This window comes from Prinia subflava, chromosome 6, assembly GCF_021018805.1.
Source record: "Prinia subflava isolate CZ2003 ecotype Zambia chromosome 6, Cam_Psub_1.2, whole genome shotgun sequence".
NCBI classification, from domain to species: Eukaryota; Metazoa; Chordata; class Aves; order Passeriformes; family Cisticolidae; genus Prinia; species Prinia subflava.
The window spans coordinates 27,977,085-27,994,196 of record NC_086252.1 but is presented as its reverse complement, the minus strand read 5'-3'; the positions used below and the strand labels follow the sequence as shown (position 1 = coordinate 27,994,196).

At 40.0% G+C, this 17,112-nt stretch overlaps 1 protein-coding gene across 2 annotated transcripts; it reads left to right on the top strand.

The window, feature by feature from the left end:
- The first annotated feature begins 16 nt into the window (after positions 1 to 16).
- Positions 17 to 16,787, top strand: IQCB1 (IQ motif containing B1). Of its 2 annotated transcripts, none has more exons than XM_063400854.1 (14): positions 17 to 178; positions 495 to 723; positions 1,527 to 1,689; positions 3,365 to 3,494; positions 6,148 to 6,241; positions 7,274 to 7,373; positions 7,757 to 7,929; positions 8,327 to 8,439; positions 9,517 to 9,626; positions 13,361 to 13,503; positions 13,931 to 14,079; positions 14,538 to 14,666; positions 15,045 to 15,201; positions 16,303 to 16,787. In XM_063400854.1, the coding sequence occupies exons 2-14, from the start codon at positions 630 to 632 to the stop codon at positions 16,530 to 16,532; spliced, it is 1,785 nt and encodes a 594-aa protein (XP_063256924.1). In that variant the 5' UTR covers positions 17 to 178; positions 495 to 629; the 3' UTR covers positions 16,533 to 16,787. The 2 variants fall into 2 exon arrangements, with proteins under 2 accessions (XP_063256924.1, XP_063256923.1); XM_063400853.1 differs by having other exon boundaries at positions 17 to 349.
- Positions 16,788 to 17,112: the final 325 nt, after the last annotated feature.

Below are 17,112 nucleotides of genomic sequence, written 5' to 3'. Positions count from 1 at the left end.
CACGCGGATATGCAAATGCACCCTCCTCCCGCAGGGGAGAGCGCTGGTTGGCGGAGAGGGGCCGCGACCACACAGCTGTGAGGGGAGGGGGGCGTGGGGGCACCGTCGCGTTGGAGACGGCGGGATCGGCGTTCCAACCCCCCCCTCCTCGCCGCAGTCGGGAAGCCCCCGCGCGGCGGTGAGAGCGGCCGGGGGTGCGCGTGGGTCCCTCAGAGCGCCCCGAGGGCGCCCCGCGGCCTGGGCGCTTCGCGGCAGCGGCGCCGCCGCTCGCGGGGACAGTGGGGGCACCGGGGTGACGCCGGTGGGAGAGGGCACCGCTCGCTCTGCCCTTTCCCCGGCCCAGGGTGAGGTGAGGCCGCTCCCGCTGCCCGCCCCGTGGGGCCGCGCTCAGGCTGCCCGGCCGGAGGTGCCCTTCCGGCAGAGCCGGTCCGGCTGCCCGCGGCCTCAGGAGGGAGCGCGAGTGAGGCTCCTTCCATGTTTGTTTCCTTTCTCAGGGGAGTCCTGCGGCCCGAGACTTCCAGCTGGTGGTGCAGGAGCTGGGATGAAGTAGTGGCGTGAGGACCCCGCGCCTTAACATAAAAAGGAAAGAGGCGGGAATCGATGGTGGTGTGCGCCTCTGGCTGTTCCCTATGGCAGCCACGGACCCCCAGGTCCTGGCCTTGGCTGCTCAGATCACTGAGAGCAGAGAACAGGACATCCCCCTGCTGCTGCTGAAGTTAAAGGGTAATTAATGACGTTCCTAAAATAAAACGATGAACTGGTGAACTGTGTCCAGTCCCTCTCCTGTCTGCCTCCTTAAATACAGGTTCTTCTGAAAATCTGTAAGGGGGGTTGATGCAGCAGCTTTTCCTGAGAGTGGCAGTTGACTTGACAAAATAAGGAGGAGGAGCTGAAAAGCAAATGGACAGAATATTTTTTTGCCTTTCAGCTGTCACCATGATGATGTGGGCCCTTTCCCTGCTGATACAGGCAGGGATCTTACACTTGGTCAGATAATTTCTCCCAGTGCTTTTTGGGCAGAGAGCCAGGGTGGTTAGTATTCAGTTTTTAAATCTTAACATAGAAACAAGATCATGAGCTCCTGTGTGATTTCCCTGTCTTCCCTTCTGCTATACAGCCACTGCTCATAGGAACGGCTGAAACAAGTCAGGTCTTGTTCTAAATTGGGATGTAATTATAAGGAGGCTATATGTTTCCCAGTGGTTGTGGTTTTATCTAGCCTAGGAAATTCATACAAATGGTTCATATCCCAGGTAATGGATGTTTTGCTACTAAATATGTAGAGAGAAAATGGAAACCTAAATTTAGCTATCCTTCCCAATTGTCATATAATCTTACAAATGAGTTGTAGCTAGAGCAGCAAAAATTGCTGACAAAATGTTTAATGCTGTTGTTAGCACTTTTACAATTGCTTTAATCCTGGCTCCGTGTACATATACCCTTCTTACATTTTAGAAAAAGAAAAAAAACCTTGCACATCGGAATCTTATGTTCCTCTTTGTCTCTCTCCTTCTTTGTTCCCACAGGAATTTTAAGTAGTCCTTCCTTAGGATGTGAAGAATTAAATAAAATTAAGCAAGATATATATGATTATGGCCTTACTCAGTACTGCTTGCTGGTCCTTAAGCGAGACCACTCTCAGCTGCATGGAGCCTGGGCCACTGCTGCCCAGCTAGCAGAGATACTAAGGTAAAAAAAAGCTAAGAAGTTTTCTTCCAGTTTTCTTTCTGTCCTTTCATCTTGCTCCTTCTCTTTTCAAGCTGTAATACATTGGCTCCCATCCAGAACAAGGGTTGTTGTTCAGGAAAGGCCAGGGTTAAAGTGCAGGGAGCAGTCAAGAGCGGAGGGGTCAGGCATAGCCTAATTGGTCCTGTTTAATTCATTTGCATTGTGTTTCATTGAGCTGGGGGAACCCTATGGTGGGAGCAGGGTTTGCATTGGAGTTACCTTTTTTTGTGGACAGGACTCACCAGTGCAACAGTTTTTACACAGTAATTATATAATTTTGAATTGTAGTTGTTTAAAAATTGTTATTTGGTTTGCTTAGATTTCGTCTTGCAAAGATCTTCAGCTTGATTGATTCACTGTTTGGCTTGACTGTATTTAAATATTTATTTACTATACCCATTTTAAGTATCTATTTACATTTTTAAATATAATAGATGACATAGTTCATACAGACTAGATAACCTGATGTAGTGATATAGTGAGAATGGCATTGTAAGTAAGAAAACTAAACTCAACCCCCCAGTGATGCAATCTCAATTTTAAATGTCAGGAAAAATAATACATTTTAAATTTTCCTCAAGTTGCACTTAGTTTTGGCTTAACTAGGGAGTAAAATTCTAAGGCATGAAGTAATTATGTGACCATCTCTTATTTATGCCATATCTGCAGTATGAATTTTTAATGCAAGGAATTTCAGTAAGGGATGCAAGAGTTATCACCAGAGTAGTGTGGTACTTAAATCATCCCCTATAAGCTGTTTCAGTTGCAGAGAATACTGAAATTTATTTTAGCTATAAAAATGTCCTTTTGTAGCTAGATGAATCTCAGCTTCATGCCTAGAATTTGTTTTCCAAGGGCTTTGGTTGACAGCTGTACGTGTGTGCATTCCCAAAAAGCTAACCTAGCCTAGATAAAATATCAGAAAGCAAAATTCATAAGAAGTCAGGAAGATTCTTTTGTGGCACTGATACCATCACCGAGTGCAGAATTGAAACAACTTACCAGTTGTAAAACATGCAGTTTCTTGTAAAAAGTCTTCCAGAAACAACCAACGGTGTTGCGATGAGTAAAATAAGAGAGCTGAGATGTGAGGAACTGATTTCTAGCCCACATGCCTTCCTCAGTTCGAGAATAGTTGAAGACAGGCTCACTGAAGATTTCATGGTATATTTTTTTATACATATTTTCCCTGCCTGATGTGCACTCCCTTCATCATCGAGCTTCCTTTATCTTTATTTTCTACCTTTCTATTTTGCCTTTTTTTTCTTCTTTATGACCATCAGAGCCCTTCCCTAGAATATGGAACAAGCCTGAACAGAATGTGTGAAGCTAAAGGAGCAAGTGCCTTGGCTATGTTTTTAACTGAGAAATGCCATAATCAGTAGTGGAATGGTCTCCAGGCTGTGAGTAGTTGCTCTTCCTTGGAGGCAGCCACCTTGGAGCCAGTCACAGCAGTGAGCTGTTGTTCAGGGGGAATTGTCCCTTGCCACTGAAGCATTTCCCCGATGACATGACAGTCATTCAAAGTTGTTCAAACAGGCCTTTGACTATTCAGGTTGATTTTTAGGTTGATTTTTTTCCTTTCTCTTTCTCTCTCTCTCTTTTTTTTTTTTTTTTTTTTTTTACTCCATTTCAGTCATTGTTGTGTAGGGCTAGAGGTGAAAGAAGATCCCGAGGAATTTTACAAGAAGTTTCTTCCTTCAGCTGTAGACAGCCTGCTGGTTTTGGGAAAACGCTTGCAAGCACGATTTATCCGAGCAATCAAGGTACTTAAGTTTCATAGTTAAAAGAGCAGAGAACACCTGCAAACTTTCTGAGGACATATATTGGATGAGTAGGATATTATTCTAGGGACATGGTAATATGAAAATCTATTTTCCAGAAATCGCAGTAGTTTTTCTAATGCCTCCATGCTCTGAAGCTGAAATCTGTCATTGTGCAGCATTTGCTCTGTGACTTGTGCAAAGCCACTCTGTTACCATAGGCCTGTTTAGATAGTTTGGCTACTACTTTTTACAGGTTTTAAGGGCAGAGAGGAGTGCAATTATAGGAAGGATTGAAGAATTAAAGCAGTATAAGAGGGAAAAAAAAAGCCCTACAAAAGACAGCATCCCAGTCACGGTAGTGTCTTAACTTTGCATATCATTAGTTCAGCCTTTGTAATGAATTAGTTCTCACTAATTTTATTCAGCTTCACAAAAAATCGTTTAGGAAGCCTTAAGATTTTAAATCAGATTTGTTGAAGTTTGTTTTGTCATTCAATTTCAGCTGCATAATTGGCAAAAAAATTCCAAGAATGTTCACTGCTTCTGAACTTCCACATGGAGAATGCCAAAGGCAGACTTCATGCATTTATAGATTGAAACACTTTCTCACATTTCCCTCCTTTTTTTGCAGTTAAAAAGCGTTTTGCTCAGCAAGATTCCCTCATACTTCTGGAGTATTCTGAGTTCTAGAATCAGAAGGAAAATACCCTCAACAAACAAAAACCCACAAGTAATTTAAATAACCAACTTCATGGGTTCTGACAGTTTCTTTTAATATCCCCATTTCTCTATACTATCTCATTTCTTGGCTCACTGGCTTCTTGCACTTACCCAAAATTTTCCTACAAAGCATTGTGATAGACACCACAGACAATCAATTCTCAGAAACAATCAGTGCAATAACATAGTTTCTGTTAGTCCAGTACTTGAGAAGTGCATTTAGTGCTTAAGAAGGAAGCTTCCTAAATGACATCCCAGGAGACTCTTATCCACAATATGTAATTTCCCCTGTACTTTCTTATTATGTCTCAGCCTCCATGCTACTTGAGTCATGCTTGTGGGCAAAGATTTCTTTTGAATGCAAATGCAGTCGACATTATAATTAGTACTTTGGCTTTTAAACTTCGTGGTCTCAGAGGTGACTGGGCACCCAGACTTGATGCTTGTTGAATGGAATTTTGGAAATCTCACTCTACCAGTAGAGATTTGAAGTTTATTCTGTTCTCTTTTGCTTTTTGTACAAGTTTTTGAAGTCAAGGGAAGTGGTTTAGCTTTCAGAAACTGATATGTTGCCAAAACACAGAGCATACAATATTACAGCTTAACATATTGCTGTTATTTTGTATCTCTCCTTGTCAGTATGGACCAAATACAAAGTTAAACCTTGACTGAGGGCTGGAGCTCCACCAGGGATCAAGGAACAGGCTCCCCAGGGTTTCATTTGTCAAGGCTCAGTTAATGTGGGATATATGACTGTGTGCTTTGTGACAACATTTGTCAGTGGTGTTGTACTGTCAAAAGCCCTTTTTGCTGTTCCACACACCCAGATTCCAGATTTATAGTAGTCTGTGGCTCACACTTGGACTACAAACTGGAGTTTGCATTCACATGTTAAAACCTGAATTCCTACAGGTCATAGGGGAGCACTGGAGCACCTCTGCAGAGAAGAAAGGCTTAGATGGGGTTGTTCAGCATGGAGAAGTCTCTGAGGTGAACTTATATCACCTCCCGGTACCTAAAGAGGCTAAAAGAAAGCTGGAGAGAGATTTCTTACCACGGACATGTAGTGACAGGATAAGGGGTGATAGCTTTACACTGAAAGAGGGAGGTTTAAATTAGGTATTGGGTAGAAATTGTGTGCTTTCAGGGTGGTAAAATACTGGGACAGGCTGCCTGGAGAAGCTGTGGATGCTCTGTCTGTGGAAGCATTCAAGGCCAGGCTCCATGAAGCTCTGAGAAATCTGGTCTGCTGGAAGATATCCCAGCCCATGGCAGTGGGGCTGGAACAAGATGGACTTTAGGTCCTTTCCAACCCTACCATTCTATGATTGATTCTATGTTTTTTTCCAGTCCAGTGCTATCACAGGCAAGCACATGATGTCGTCTGTTTGGCAAACAGATCAAATTTCAGCTTTAGAGCACTTTGGTGTTTGCTCCCAGACCTCCAACCAGGAGGCGCTTCTGAAGCTTCACCATACGAGTTATCAGGAACCTTTTTCATTTTGACTGTGTCCTTGGCCACTTTATACCTTTTTTTATCTTCCCCCTCTTATTAAAGTAATGTATTTCCCATTTAGTGCATTAAATCTGTGATACATATTTGCTGAGCTATTATTTGTCTTATCCCTCCTATGCTATCAAATATTTTAAGGAGTAAACAAGATTTCTCTCTCCTTGTGATTTGTTTTTCCCAATTGGATGCTTTTATTTTTTTTAGTATGTTCAGATCTTTTTGATTGATCTCTGACCTCAAAGGTTTCATAAGCTGGGTTGGGTTTTTTTAATGAGTTCCTACAGTTTCACCAACCTCATTTGGAAATTTGGTGGAGTTTGTTCTCCAAATTCCTGAGGCATACAAACCTTCCCATGACATCAAGATGAAGTCCTTAGTGAAGATCATTCACATGTTTTTACCTACTTCTCTTTTGTTTAGGATAAAGAAAAACAAGACTTTTTACACTGGTTCCAAATGGTAACTGATGCCATCTGCTGGCTGTTCAGTGGACATATTCAACTAACAGCATGTGGTAAGGGAAATGTCAACCCACAGAACACCTGAACATTTATTTATGGCAACTACAAGTATCAAAATTCACTCTTAGCTAATCTCCACCTAGTCCTCTAAATTGAAGTAGATGGTAAATCTGTCTCTTTAAGTAGTCGGCTCAACTGCAATATCTAAAATGGTAAACATCCACTAAAGGGGAATACTCAAGAGTTCCCCTTCTAGATGTTCAGAGATAAATATTTAAAGTGTCATCCTGTAATTTCTCTTTATAAGTCTATACCTTTTAAAAAACAGGGTTTTTTCCTGTAAGAGACAATTGATCTTTTCCTGTGTGTGATTAAAATATACAGAAATTTGGTCAGACTACTTTGCTAGCCCTGATGAGTAGATAGAATTGGAGTCAGATTTCTAAAGTTTTTGCCATGACAGAAAATTTTACAAATATCTAACAAACTTCACTGTATATTTCTGACCAAAATATGCTTTCATTTGAACAGATGTTAATCACAATGATTCTGAAAAGCAGAATTGGTTTTGTTTCTAGTATTGGACAAAAACCTAAGGATCCTAAGATGTGTAACTAAAAACATACATGATCAGAAAAATTACTGAATACGTAGCCAGTGGCACACTGGGATAAAAAAGATGATGCTTTAATAACATCAGTGGACTTGCATTAAATGAGCTGGGGTAACAAATTGCCAAGGTTTTTCGGATATTGTTGCCCCAGTGTTAATTCCACTGTTATGTAAGAAAAAGGTACTATTGTAACATAAAGGGGTTTAAAGCTTTCATTCCCTTGCAACTTCAGTGCCTGAGGGATGTCCAAAGGCAGAAAAAACAGGATTCAGCATGTTTTTTGGAGGTTGAAGTAGTTTAGTTATCTCAGTAAGCTTCAGTATAAGAATTATAAATGAAGGAGTTTGTTCCAGAAACAGTGTCTGGGTTTACTTGCTATGTCTTATGATGAAGTTTATGTGGTTTATTATATTTTCAAGTCTGGTTCTGACTGCATGATTTCTTGTTTGCTTCTTTTTGGTTTTCTTTGCAGTACTACAAAATGATCGCTTCCTGCAGTTGTTAATAACAGATAATGTTGAAACAGCAATTATAATGATGTCTGTGTTACAGAATATTTTGAGGATCAATAGGTTAGTTGTTTTCATATTATTATTTTTCTTAATAATAAATATAAAAGGTAGTTCATTACTGCTTGGTAAAATAAAATCTTTTAACATGCAAGCATTGTTGTGTTTTATTGTTTGGGGTTTCTTTTCCCCCTATTCTTTGTAATAGAAATTGAAAACATTAACAAGCTGGGGTTTTAATCTTCTTAAATTGAGGGAGTGGTAATTGGTTGATTGAAACAGCAATACTGTCTGGATCAGATTCCTGGTCCAGCTTGCTGGGCATCTTGACTTGCTGTATACAGCCTGACATAGCTAAAAATAAGTCACTCTTAAAAAGCTCATGTTTTTCAATTAACACTTCTGTTCTGTCCCACTCCCCTTTTCTTTCTTTATTCTTTTTAAAGTTCTGTCTTGCTTCAAGTTGAAGAAGAGACCCTTCACTCTGTTTTGGATGAACTTGTTTATAAGCTTTCTTCTACCACCAATCCTGCTGTAGGAAGTGCTGCCACAAAACTGCTTCTGTTAGTGGCAAAATTTTGCAAAGAGCTCGTGCAGTTATTCACAACTCGCTACAAAGGTTTGTAAACATGCATGGGACCCTTCACTGAGCCTCCTTTTACATTTCCTACAGACAGAGGATTCTTATTGTGGTTCAATAACTCTCCAGTTATATGGACATGGCAGTGCCATGTTTGCTTTGTGGTTTTTTTTTCCTTCTATTCATTTTCTTTGCAGATTAAGGTACTGCACCTCTCTCTGTTTCCTAGATTTATTTTATTGTGTGAGTGAGGACTGCACATGTGACAACTTGTCTTTTAGAGCTATTGTTTGACACTCAAAGATGGCTGATGGTCTTCAGCTCTCAACTCCTTTACACATAGAATTAGATTTGATTTGTTGATTCACAGTTTGTTACTTTGAAACCTGAAAAAAAACCCTCACGTTAGTGAATTAGTTTCTTCTCTTTCTCTTAGGATTAAAAGGGCTTTTAAGTAAACAGTGGACTGGCAAAGGATTTGACAGGGAGATCAATCAACTCTTGGATCTGCTGTATTTGGAACAATCCAATGGAAAAGGAGAAATGCAGGTGATGAAGTTTAATGTGACTTTCAGATGTGAAATCCTATTTGCATGTGATTTGTGTATGTTTAGAATGGATTTACTATATTACTTTGTTGACACCTGTCAAAACCTGTGTTATTATTTCACTATGTTAATTAATTTTTAATTGTCTTTTTGAATTTGTTTTATTGTGATTTGTTTAAAACTTCAAGGAATTGCTCAGTCATTAAGATACGGGACTGTGTCTCAAGAGATTGACTTTCTGTGGAGATTGACCATAGATTTCAGTATAACCATAAGAGGGAAAAAATAAATTAGTTTGCTAACTATAAAATTAAAATAACTGCATCTGCTTTTCTCACATCAGTGTTACAAATTTAGATCTCTGAATTCTAGGCAGCATTTGCATAGAACTAAGTCATATACAGAAAATGTGCAGTAAGAACACCACCTGGACTGTGTTCCCAATAAAAGAGACAATGCGTGTTTCCTGAGTGTCTTAAAAAAATTTTACATGCAGGTTTCTGAGAGACAGTACTTCAGTGAAATCAGTTATGTTTGCAGATACCTGCTTTCATCTTCAACACAGCAGAGTGTTTTGTGATTCAGTTTGTTTTTTTGTTTTTTTAAAAAATCCATTTAAGAGCAGAACTGATTTTTTTTCATGTTTGCATTTCAGTGACTTCTGATCATACTGAAAATGTAACATTTTTCCTGCTGCTCTTTCTCCAAACTTGTCTTTCTGTCCTCTGCAGTGTAGGTATTTTGACTGAATCACCATTTGAAATATCAAGTGCTTTAGGTGTTTAAAATACAAATTTCTAATGCTGATTATATATATGTATGTATATATATATATTTGTGCTGTAGATTCATTTGTTTACTACAGAGAGCATCAATACAGGTGATCAATTAGCTGCTTTTGGGGCAAGTACAGAGTTTATGATAATAACTGCCTTGTAAGACCTTAAATTCCCCAATTTGATGCATTTGAAAACGGATGGGGTTTGGCCAAATGTTGAGAGAGTCCAATTATGCAAGCAGTAATAAAGTGGTTTTATATGCATAGAAAATACTCTACCAACTGTTTTATTAATTTCAGAAGCAGCATCAAGCAGCTTGTACAATCCAGGCAGCATGGCGGGGATTTCAGACAAGGAAAAGGCTGAAAAAGCTACCCCAAGCAGTGATCACTTTACAGAGGAGCTTCAGGTAAACAGCCTGGATTTGTGAAAAACAGTAAAGAATAGGATCTAGTACAAAGGTTTGGGATGGGCTGGGTTTTCTCAAATCACAAAGGAAGAAGAAATATTCAGGTTATCTAATTCAATGTCCTGTTTGAAGTAGGGCCTGCCTCAAAATGGTATGTGGATGCTTAGGACCACATCCAGTTTTAGAGGTCTCCAAGGATGGAGATCCTACCATCTCTCTTGATCTCTTTTCTTGTGCTGAATGATTTGCCTTGTGAAGAATTCTTCCATTACAGGCAGTGGGAATTTCCTTGTTGCACTCTATCACTGCCCCCTGTCCTTTTTCTGAGCACCCCCATGAGTCTGGCTGTGTGTGCTCTATAACAGTTCTTTAGGTCATGAGAGACAGATTTGCCTTCCTTTAGGCTGAACACACCTTAGCTGTCCTTATGTAGCCTTCATTCCATGGCCCCAATTATCTCTGTTTGGACAGTCTCTGTCCCTCCTGTTTGTCAGCATTGCTCTTCCCTTGCAGGCCCAGTAGAGTGCCCAATGCTCCAGGTGTGCCAAGTAAAGCCAAATAATTCCACTAAGCTGTGGCCTTTGTTCCTGCAAGGGCTCGCTACTGGCCTGTCCAGCCTCATGTCCAGCCTGTCCCCTCTTCTCCTTGGAGTTGCTGTCTGGGTAATCAGTGCCCAGCGTGTGCTGGTTCATGAGGTTATTTAGTACCAGCTGCAGAATTTCCCATTTGAATTTCATGTGGTTTTTATTGAACCATTTTCTGTGTTTGTGGAGGTTTCTCTGAGTGTCAGCCCTGCCTGGCCTAGGAGAGTGTGATGACAGCCTTGGTAAAGTCAATGAAAATGGCATCCCCTGCTTTCCCCTCATCCATGGAGCCAGTCATCACAGAATCAATCAAGCTGCTCAAATGTGATTTGCCTGTGATAAATCTGTGCTGGCTATTCCCATTCTCCTTCCTCTCCTTCCTGGGTGTGGCTTCCCTGAGAATTTGTTCTCAGGTCCCAGGCCCTAAGTTTGGGCTGACCAAGTGTCCCTTCATCTTGAAGATGCCTTTTTCCAGTCAGCTGTTACTTCTCAAATATAAAGGTAATGTAATGCCAATGCGAGCCTTTTCACTACAGATTTTTTTAGTAAAAACATCCAAACAATGTGCTTTTTCAGCAGTACCAAACTGCTACTTCTGGTGCCAAAAGCTCCAACTGTCCCTTTCCCAGCTGCCAGACTTCTCCATGAAAAAAACTTAGTTCTGTGGTGCTTTCGTGTTTTGTGTAAAAATTTGTGGCATATGGAAAACTGGAAATGTGGTATGAGATTGCACTAAATAGCACTAGAAGTCAGTGTACTGGTGGTAGGACAGTTAACTGGTTCACAGTTAATGTGACACAAAATTGCTCTGTAAATTAGATTGGAGCTATTGTGGAGCTTCCACATGCCAGAGTGCTGCAGAAACCAAGGCCCATAGTGCTTTCTCAGTGTAGTACTTGCAAGACCTTGTTCTTCATTAATTTTTAAATTTTTGGCTCTCAGAAGTAGTTACTTCAGTGACCTAGAAATAGTATCCTCTGCCTTGGAGCAGCAAAGAAGAAGGAAGCTATGTAAATAATGCTTGTCTCACTTCAATTAGATTGCAGCAGTAATGTTAGCACATGTTAGGCTAACTGTTTCGAGAAATTTAGTTTGAATTTAGCTTAGGTTAAGGAATCTAAATCAAGTTCAGATTCCACAGCAAGTTTTTTCAATTTTTTTTTGCACATTGATCATTACTGTGTCAAAAGTAGATCTTATAAATCACTGTCAAATCACATTTCATTGTGACCAAAGTAATACAAAGCAAACAACTATGCTTTATTGTCTAGACTGGCCTTAAGATGATATTGAACTGTCTAAGGTGTAATGTTTAAATTCTGAAAGATTTGCAGGTGCAAGCAGTGTGTCTGTGGAGGGCCACTGGTCACTGCACTTTTGTGCTGCAGTCAGACATCCTTGTCACTTCTTTTTACTCCAGCATACACTGGAAGCCAATATTCCTTCCCTCATAAGGCACCTTGCAAGCCTGCAGCCCAGAAAATTTGGATGATGGGCTAAGATGTAACGTGGGAAAGCAGCAGGGAAGGGATGGTGAGACTATCAGCAATGATCAAGCTGCTTGACTCCCTTGTGTCATATTTTCAATATTGTAAGCATTAGTGTGTGCCTTTTTAGTGGTTCTCAAGTCATTCAAATGGACTTTTGAAAGCGTTTGTTTAATATTGAGAGGAATGGAAACTTATTAATATCTTACAGTTGTGTGTGTTCATGGCTCATTCAGTCCCAGTGTACTGAGCAAATACAGTAACTGTACAGTGCCAGTGTTGGTTTTCTTCTGTCTATATCAAAACATTGCACTGAAAAATAGTGTTTGGACTACTGTAAACATGACTTCAGAAGAGCTTTTAAGGGGACTTTTTAGTTTTTAGCAGTCAGGATCTAGTTATGTTCACAGATTTATTTTAGAACAAGTGTGGTTAAATACTGCTGAGGTTGAAACTCCAAACTTTGCTCACCTGCATCTGCAGAGGAAGATGTAACTCTGCAAGTTATAAACTTTTGAAGCTGTGGTTTCAGAAATGTCTCCTCAGTGAATGTTAAAGCCTGTAGTCTCTCCTTGAAGCTAGTTCACTGTTACATAGCTAATTGTAGGACACTTAAAATGGCAATAATTTTTATTAATAATGCATCAAAAATGAAACAATTTTACATTTCTAAAGGGATGACCAGAGGGAGGCTGCTCTGTGCCATGAACTGCAGAAGGAGGCTTGGATCTTACTCTGTGTATGTTTTACTTTAGTTCAGAGGCAGTTCCCTGTCACAGTGTGGTCTTGTGCAAGCAAATATATCTCATCATTAGGAGAAGAAGAGGATGAACATGTTTTGCAGACTACAAAGGAAAGAATCAGTATTAAAGAATCATTTAAATACCTGACAGACACTCTTGGTTTCACAGATGTGCATCTGAGAAGTTCATGAAACATTTTTGTCATTTTCAGCTTAGTGAAGCTGATGGGCAAAATATTAATAGTTTTATCAAGAAAATGTGATCAAAAGTTTTGTTTGATCCTGTGATTGCATTTGAAATGTAATGTTTGGATTAAAATACTAATTACCTGAATTAAAAATGTAAAAATTTGCAGCTCTAATTTGCAGAAATGTGTGGGCTGAAAACCTTTAGCTTCCTTGAAACCATTCTGATATAATCACATGTATCATGAGCTGTCTGTAGGTAGGTGTGTGGGCACACCTCAGGTCTGCATTACAGTTGTAAAAGGATTATGGTCTGTCAGATTGTGGTGGAGGCTTTTTTATCTGTTAAGGTCACATCTTTAAATCCAGAGCATCTCTTTTACACAACAGTTTCCATCCCAAATTGTTGTTCCAGTTCATTCTGGCTGTGAATGCCCCACATGAAGCATCATTCCCTTCAGAGTCCTTAGAACGTTATCCTAAGTAAAGATTTATATTTTGATTTTGTAGAGTAGTTCAGTGGTTTTCATGGCTATAGATGGTGTAGTGTGGTAATTTGGTAGTTTGCAGGAGACTTCTCATTGCTTGGTGTCATTCTGCAACCAACAGCTGGCATAGCAGATTGTTTTGTGGGTTTTCTTTCTCGATGCTGGACCACTTAACACAAAGAAAAAGAGAGATACTTTAAAGAAATATTCAACTTAAGGTAATTGTTAATGTATTTGTGTATTGCAGAGCTAAACGGGAACAAGAGCTGCAGCATTTAACAAAACAGAAGGAAGATGAAGCTCTAAAACTGCAAATGCAACTTCAGAGACAGAGGGCCATGAGACTCTTCCATGAGCGACAGCTGGCCTTACTGGAAGTTGTCCATGCCAGTATGATTTATATTAAACTATAGCAGAAGATAAAAGTGTCTGGTGTCCTTAGGAACAATTTCCCCAAATCTGTTTTCCAATCTTGCATGTCTATGTGCACAGTAGTCTTACTGTCTCTCCTCCTGACCCAATTATCTGAAAGAGAATGTGCTAATTCCCTCAGGGCTCAGTAACTACTGATCAAGATCTGCTGCCTTCAAAATGGTGCAGGAGAAAGAGAGAGACAGTTTTCTTGTGTTACAAAGTTCCATTGCAGCTGTCATCTGCAAGACCTGACCCACAGCTAGGAGATCTTGCAGGAAGAGGGGCTTTTAACTGAGAGCACCCAAGGTTTTTTGGTACTATCTAGTTTGAGGATTAATAATGTAAATTGTGAAGAGAACCTAACCCACAGTCTTGTAACTGTGGATTTTTGTTACCTTTGTAGGTCAGGTGAATAAATACATGCAGGAAATGGAGGAGCAGTCAGCATTAACTATCCAGAGATTCTGGCGAGGGTACAGAGCAAGAAGAATTTTTCATCAGCAGAAGCAATCTCTGAAGGAGCACAGGGCAGCTATCATCATTCAGAGAGCAGTAAGTATTTTTACTTTGTTCTAACAGTAGATAGGACTGAGAGGATTATTGTGAAGACTCCTAAAACTCTGTTTATCCTCTTACTCTCAGTGTAGCCATAATTTATTAAAAAATTACTCGGGGGTGATAGTCTAGAGCCACAAGTTGCTTTAAAGGATTAAACCTTGTATAGGCTACAAAGCCTAATACAGTCTTGTAACTAAAATATAAAAGCTGCTTCTTTGAAACCCAGCATTGGAATGTCACCATACTGCAGATGAGTCAGTAACTTATTATGAATGTTGTTACTTACTATTTAGTGTTCATGCTGACCTTGGATGTTGTCTTTTCAACATCATTGCTGCATTTAGGCTTTAACAGATGCAGTACAGAAACACTTTCACTGATTGTTTACAAACAAAGCGGGAAGACAAACTTCCTCTCTGTGATTGTCATATTCTCATATGTTCCTTACAAAGGCTTGTAAATTCTTGGAGAAACGAAGAAGGAGGAGACCTTTTTCTCCTTGGAAAGAACCCAAGGGACTGACTGATGAGCAGAGACTAGCTTTGCAGCAGAAGGTGGATGACTACATCAAATTGCATCCGGTCTGTTTCTTAGTCATTTCATAATTTGCATTAATGACGCAACATAAAATACTGTAGGGATGAAATATATTCTGCTTCATAAATTATGATCAAGATAAGCCATTTGAGGTATGTATGTATTAACCCTGCTTGTTTGACAGCAAGGCACTAGGATATTGGGGATTTTAACCATTAATCTAATAAGAAGTGTCAAAGCAAACTGTAATTAGAAAATTTATATACATGATGATGGATAATTTTGAAGAGAGTTGCAGAGGAAGCAAAATTATTAAGTTAACAATTACAAACACCATTTGCATTCCTTGTTTAGGCATTATTCTGCCCCCAGAAGTTTTAAAATAACCAGCTCCTAATGGTAGCAAACTTATTTTCCTCCAGGCTTCCCAAATGTCAGAAGAAACGAGTAAAGAATTGCATATGCAGGCTCAGGCAAAGCTGGCACAGTTCCTGTTGCGGAGCAGGCTGGATCAGGGAGCAGCGCAGCGGAGAGAGGCTTTACTGGCTCAGGTCAACACCGATGTGGAGCTGCTAATGAGTACGTGACTCTCTGCTCATGGCTTTCATTACCATTTGGATTAAACCAATTTACAGGGAAAATTAGAGTGAGCAGTGGTAAGGCCTTATTTCAAAACTGAAATATCTTTTTTCCTTTGCCATATGCCTTATCTTCAGATCCAGGCTTTGTTAGAGATTATCCAAGTGCTGCTGTAGGTTAAGGATAACACCTGTTTTTCAAGGAGCATCTTATTCTTCTGCTGAAAATCTCTCTCTAATATGTTCAGAAGAAAAGCAATGGCCCTGTAACAGGCATTAGAATTTCCTAAAATGGGATCTCACACAACCTATTCACCCACATCTGTTTTGCTTTGGTTTGTTTTCTTGTGTTGCAAGTAAGCTGATGATTAAAACATTCTCACCCATTCCAGATAAAGATGGAAATTTTTGAGGTGCAAATTCCATGTTTTCATTTTCTCTGGCTTGGCTTTAAGTGAAATAGAATTCACTACTGTGCTGTCTTAATTCCAGACAAGTGGCTGCATGAAAGAGCAAGAGTAGCAATCTGCAGCCACCAGAGAGCACCCAAGCCGGGCAGAATTCAGCAAGTTACTGAACTCCATCATTTAGTCTGTCACGTGCTGTGTCACTGCAGCTCATCACTCTCTGAGCAGGCAAATCAGCAGCACCCTCTTACACTGTGCTGGGACCCCAAGCAGGGAATCCACAGTGCTGCTCCACCAGAGCAGTGGGAACACCGTGCTGATCCCACCCTGCACCAGGAGCGCTGATCCACAGTAGTGACCAGAAGATCCTCTGAGGTTGTACTTCCAAAAGAAGTCATTTTGATGGATGCCACCACTGCACCTGAAAGAAGTAGTCCATCTTTCCCCTTTCTTCTTTCTACCCCACTATGTATTTATTTTTTCAGATTAGCCTTTATTTGGATTGCCTCTTTATTTCGATTTATGATTTAGCATGTAGTCATAAAATTGCAATGCCAGCACAGGGAAAGGAGTGACCTAGGACAGTGAGAAGTGGGAGGGTAGAGTTCCTTTTTCTTTTTTTTTTTTTTTTTTTTTTTTTAATACTCATAAAACCACAAACAAAATACAGAAAACACTTCTCCTTTTTCTTGCAGATGCTCCAGGTTTAGCAGAGATCACAGAAAAAGATCTTGGTGCCTTTATGAGTCGATCAATCCCTGTAGCTACTATGGCAAGACAAACCCACAACACTATGCTAAAATATGCTCGTTGGCCATGGTGGAAGAAGCTTGGAGATGAGTTTATGGAGGATGACGTAATTCCTGACAGTGCCATAAACACAGAACTGGAAACTCTCTTTATTGGAGGAAGGAAATCCTCTTAGGTAACAAGCAGAAGAATTTCATATTCAACCAGACTCATATCTAGCACTATGCACTGACTTGTGTATGTTTTTAAGGAAGGAAAACATTTTAAAAACACCAAGACCTTATTTTAGTGCATTTTACTTGGTAAGAATCCCTTCCTGTACGTCAGCAGTTGGATCCTATTGATTGTGCTGTTGCAAATAGGATGTAAATACTGTAATTGTAAATGAAGTTATTTTGTAATTCGTATCACTTAAAAAGTAAGTTCATAACCTCTGGCTTTTCAATTCTTATTCATACTGGGATGCATAAAGAATCTGGCCATTGTAAAAGCCTGAGATTTGATAACAAAGCATTTTTTCAGGTGATGTGCTTTGAAATACAGATGTGTCCAGAACAAATCAAGAAACCAATAGAAAATCATGCAAATGTGAGGAAGGCTGGGTGCTTTCTCTGTATTCCCTCCAGACTATCTGTCCTTGCTTCCATCCTATGTAGGTTTCCTTTTGTTTGAGTTTGTCCAGGAGCTCTTTGTTCATCCATTAAGGCTTCCTGGTGTTTTTGCCTGAGTTCCTTTTTGTTAGGATGCATTGCTCC